General features: G+C 41.1%; 1 protein-coding gene across 1 annotated transcript; it reads right to left on the reverse strand.

Moving 5' to 3' along the window:
• Nucleotides 1–893: 893 nt before the first annotated feature.
• On the reverse strand, nucleotides 894–4,871 carry rdh14b (retinol dehydrogenase 14b). Its single transcript, XM_039781859.1, has 2 exons — nucleotides 4,309–4,871; nucleotides 894–2,695 (listed from the first exon to the last, which is right to left on the reverse strand). The coding sequence occupies exons 1-2, from the start codon at nucleotides 4,660–4,662 to the stop codon at nucleotides 2,063–2,065; spliced, it is 987 nt and encodes a 328-aa protein (XP_039637793.1). The 5' UTR covers nucleotides 4,663–4,871; the 3' UTR covers nucleotides 894–2,062.
• Nucleotides 4,872–5,245: the final 374 nt, after the last annotated feature.

A 5,245-nucleotide genomic window follows, 5' to 3' on the forward strand; every position in this document is an offset into this window, starting at 1 on the left:
TACGCTCCCAAGACTTCCTTTATTGTTTAAATGGAACTGTGTGGGGATTTGAAATGCACTTTTAAGTACAGTCGCATATGATCGGTTGCTGTTTTAAGATAATTAAGACATGTCTGCTGATTCAAGTCGAGTGATTGAACCGAACCCTTCATCACTCAAACTCACATTGCTGCAGCCATGTGGTGCGTGTCTGCTGAGTCACTACCAAGCCCTGCTTTATCACTGTTGTGCATTTAAAAATAGGTTTGTAGAGACGGATTTTGGCCAAGATCAGCAAACTCAAAACAGAAAGGAAGTTTATTTCTGTGTTCTAAAGAGTCATCAAGAAAATACTACTTACGCTGTGAGTTTTTGTGATATAAAACACACTAAATAACAGCTAATCCCCAACACGTGGCAGTAATTGCTCTTCTGTTGTATGATACAAATGTCATGCTTATATTACATATACAGTGGGGAAAATAACAACTACACCTTACAATATAAAGCTCAAATATATCCCTAGAATAAATTCCACTTTTGTGAAGTTTCATAAATTGTGGCAGAAACCTGATGATCCAACTCTTTTTAGGTCAATATATTGCAATAGCTCAAAAACAATTAGCTAATTAATCAATTAGTATAAGTAATAAAGTAATGTAATAAGACTTTTCTCTGTTGTAAAGTTAATATCTTTGGATGTTAGCTGGACAAAACAAGACATTTTAATTTCTTTAGGAAATTGTGATTGTGATTTCTTTGTATTTTCTGACATCCATAGACCAAACAATGACAATAATCTGCAGATTAATCAATAACTGTTAGTTGCAGGCCTAAATTTAGCCCACTCTCTATATTCAGCATTCTTAGCCAACTGTTGTTGTTTTATTATCATATACTCTATGGGGCAGTGATTTCAGAAATGGACTTGTATTTATTCTTATGCATCTGAATTTTACATTGTATTTATTGCTGTACCTTCTACCAGTCCTTCCTGCGAAGGTGAGAGACAGTAATCCATCCACAGGAGGGAGCCACAGCGCAGCAGCATCTCACTGATCTGCATTGTCAACCTTATTGTTAAATCTCCTCCAGACACAGCAGAAGTTATTTACACTTCAAACACATCAACAGAGGGAAAGTAGATTAACAGCTGCCCTGCAAAATACATGCTTAAGTATGCACAAATTTAGCATTCAAGTAGAATAGCTAAAATATGCTTAATATATGCTTTTCTGAAGAATTGTACAGCACAAGCAATAATGTGACCTAACAATGGAGGAGAAGGTGATAACTCAGCTTGGCTTTGATGGATGCAAAGAGGGAGATGAGTTTGATGATGTGTGTGCAAATCAATGGCATAAAGGAAGACAAGGAAGAGCAAGGTGCTATCTAGGTTTTTCATTCATAAACAAGACATTTGCAGGATACAACTAATTATTTAGTTTTATTAATAATTCCAATGTCTGTTTGCACTGAAATGTTTCTGAATTTCCTTCACTGTTTTAAACTAGTTTTGACAGGAAAATCAATGTGTAGCCTTTTAGGATTTTCTCCCACCTTCCTGAGTGCCTTACAGGGAAGCCAAAAAGTTCTAACTTTATGTGGATGTTGTTGTAGTCTAGATGCACTTAAGTAACCAGGTTATGGTTTTCTGCAGTGATCTGATTTTCTGAAAGAAACCCTTTCACCAAACGGGTAATGGGATTAAAGAAACATGATTTCCCCAGCTAAATTTCTTCAGGAGAACACCGATTTCTTTGCCATGTATACGGGTAACCAGGTTAATTTTATTGGCTGTTTACACAGACGTGCGTTATTGCAGAGCTGGTAGATGAAAGGAGAAATCATTTCAAACAGCGATGCATCTTCATTTAAACCATAACTTTTACATTTTTAAACATTCTCTGGTTAATCGACTGCAAAATACACACTGCATTCAAATTTACAAACTTCATTGGCACAATATATCATTCAATTATTGATTGTATCCCCAAAATGGCAATCTGTCTTTTCACAAACCATCTCCTGCAGAGCAATATCTGTGGGGCTGCTAGAGATTAAGTAGTTTGTCCGAGAACACCTAAGTACCGTCCACAGTACGAGCGAGTCCGACCATCCTCCTGCTTATGAGCCACAGTTTCTTGGCTGCCTGGTCATCTGTAGCTTTTGCCATCAGCTCTTCCTCCTCACAGTTAGCGAAACATTTCCCCGACACTCCCTCCACCTCAGGGGAGCAGGCCAGATAGAGAGGAGTCTGGGCCCCCTCCAATGGACTCTTGAAAAAGAGTAGCGAGGCGAGGTATAACAGCGGCTTTGCCAGGAGAGGGATTTGAACATGCCTGCCCAGTCTGGTCCTCACGATGCCCGGAGTGAGAGCGTTGACTGTGACGCCCGTGCCCTCCAGCTGACGAGCCAGTTCGAGTGTAAACAGCAGGTTGGCCAACTTGCTCTGACTGTAGCAGAAGGCCTTATCATAATTATTTTCACTATTCAGGTCGTCAAAGTTGATGTGGCCGTACTTGTAAAGCTTCGAGGAAACGATGACGATGCGACTGGGAGCCGAAGTCTTCAGGAGGTCCAGCAGGAGGTGAGTGAGGAGGAAGTGACCCAGGTGATTGACACCGAGCTGCATCTCAAAACCATCCTCTGTCTTAGTGTAGGGACACTGGTAGAGTCCTGCATTGTTGATGAGCACATCAATCCTGGATTCCTCCTAAACGGTTAAAGAAAATTAAAGCATTTAAGACTCCACAATTCAGACTTAAAAACTTACATCAAAGACTAAACTACCTTTACATTGATTTAGATGTTTCTTTGTTAAATCCAAAGCTACTTTTAGTAATATACTGTATATAAATATAAGTAGCAGTGATCCCTGTAATTAGCGACCTGTAGCAGATGATGTATTCTACATTTGTCTTACAAGTGATGCTAGCGGTGTTTTGAACATTTACATGCTTACCTAACAGACCTTTGCAATTTACCTGGCTGCCTTTGTTAAAGCATTAATTAATTACTTTATTAAAATAATAACACAGACATGGCTTCAACTGTGAGACAAATTAAAGAGTCTCATTTGGAAGCAGAAGCAGTTAAATGAGTTCCCATGTTATTATTATTTTCTAGGTGTGTGTGTTTGTGTGTGTGTGTGTGTGTTTAAGGACAAATATTTGATGGCTCCACGTTTTCGAGTGGAATAATTTCCTGCTTATCTTTGTCTTACAAAATAGTAAATTGAATAGTTTAGGGGTTTAGACTGTTGTTTGGACAAAACAAGATATTTGAAGATGTTACATTGGGCTTTTGGAAATTGTGATAGCCACTATGTCACTATTTTCTGGTGTTTAATACACCACAAATTGATTAATTGTTAGTTGCAACCCTAGTTAAAGGTCCCATGGCATGAAAATGTCACTTTATGAGTTTTTTTAACATTAATATGCGTTCCCCCAGCCTGCCTATGGTCCCCCAGTGGCTAGAAATGTTGATAGGTGTAAACCGAGCCCTGGGTATCCTGCTCTGCCTTTGAGAAAATGAAAGCTCAGATGGGCCGATCTGGAATCTTCTCCTTATGAGGTCATAAGGAGCAAGGTTACCTCCCCTTTCTCTGCTTTGCCCACCCAGAGAATTTGGCCCACCCATGAGAGAGAGACATGCTTGCTCAAACGAGCAAAGTGACAGTTGGTCAAGGCCACACCCCCTCTCCTCCTCAATAGCTACAGACAGAAATGGCACATCCTAAGGAAAGCTCATTGTGGGACTGGCTCTAGTGGCTGTAATTCTGCACCAAGGCTGAATTTCTGGAAAGAGACTTCAGACACAGTATTAGATGACCACTAAGGTCTATATAAAAGCATCCAAAGAGCACAATGTCATGGGACCTTTAAGAAAATTCACACTTTTAAATTTTTGCAATCTAACTTGTATTGAATGATGCCTCCAAATGATGTTGGCGCAGCTTCAGTGACTGAGAGTAACGTTACATCTTACGAAAAAAACATATCACTATTCTGCCAAGGGAGCAACCGTTGAGCTATGCTGTCGTACTCTCTCATCCTTATAATCACATAGGAGATCAAACCAACGTTTGTGTGTTAAGGGGCAATACTGAAGTTCAGCACCACGGACAGTCCCCTTGCAGCTAAAGTAGCCTACATGTAATACTTTCCTTTGTATTGGACATGACAATAACTAGAATGAACTAGACATCACATCAGTCATTTAAAAAGCTAAACTGGTCGGTATCTAGTAGGCTAAACAAGCTGTCCCCCTGTCAGCTGGAGAAACTGTGCCTAACTTCCCAACCCCATGTATCATGCCACTTACCTTATTAATTTCCTCACAAAATTGTCGAACTGATCTAAGAGAAGCGAGGTCCAGGTGTTTGATTACCACCTCCCCGTGCTCTGGTCCCGCTTGTTTCTTGATGTCCTTAGCTGCCTCCTCGGCGCTCCGCTGGTCCCGGCAGGCCATGATGACCCGGGCATGGAGCTTCAGCAGCTCCCCGGCCAGGGCCTTCCCTATCCCGCAGTTAGCCCCGGTCACGATGACTGTCTTTCCTCGCATAGTGTCGGCCGGATACCGGAGCAACTTCATAGCTTTCTGCCGGGGGAACAGACGACGCATGAGGAGCAGTACCCCACCGCCGACAACAGCGGCTACTACCACCGCAGCGGACATGAGAGCGGGCTTCGGTGACAGGTCGGCAGGGACGAGATCTCTCGGTGGCACGGTCACCCCGGAAGTACTTCATACGCTAATTTGTCAAATGTGTCAACTATATATCGTGGGTATTATATAATATTTCTATGTTTGCATAACTAACACATGCCTTTAATTAAACAAGCGGAGTTAAAGCAAACAGTTAAAGTTCAACGGTCGCAAAGCAGAAATGACTAAGCTACCGAGACTCTACTTCCGGGATATTTTCGTAACCGAACTACACGTTATTCTAAATATTGCGTTACACCTGTTTTAAAAAGTTCAGCTAATCGAAAATAGGATACAAGGGATAGGTTGTCGGAGTTATGGGCAGTTTTCTTTTTTAAACGGAGCTTTTAGTGAATACTAGAACGATTACTTTTCATAGCCAGTCTGACCTTTGTAAATTATGTAGCCTGAACACTAGATGGCGATATATGAACACTAACTAACCAGGGTTCTAAATTAGCACCGTTTACCAGCCAAATGCTGGTGAAATATGCAAGTGGCTGGTAGATTTGCTTCACTCACCAGCCAAAAAACCAATGGTAATCTATTGAAT

This window comes from Perca fluviatilis, chromosome 18, assembly GCF_010015445.1.
Source record: "Perca fluviatilis chromosome 18, GENO_Pfluv_1.0, whole genome shotgun sequence".
NCBI lineage: Eukaryota > Metazoa > Chordata > Actinopteri > Perciformes > Percidae > Perca > Perca fluviatilis.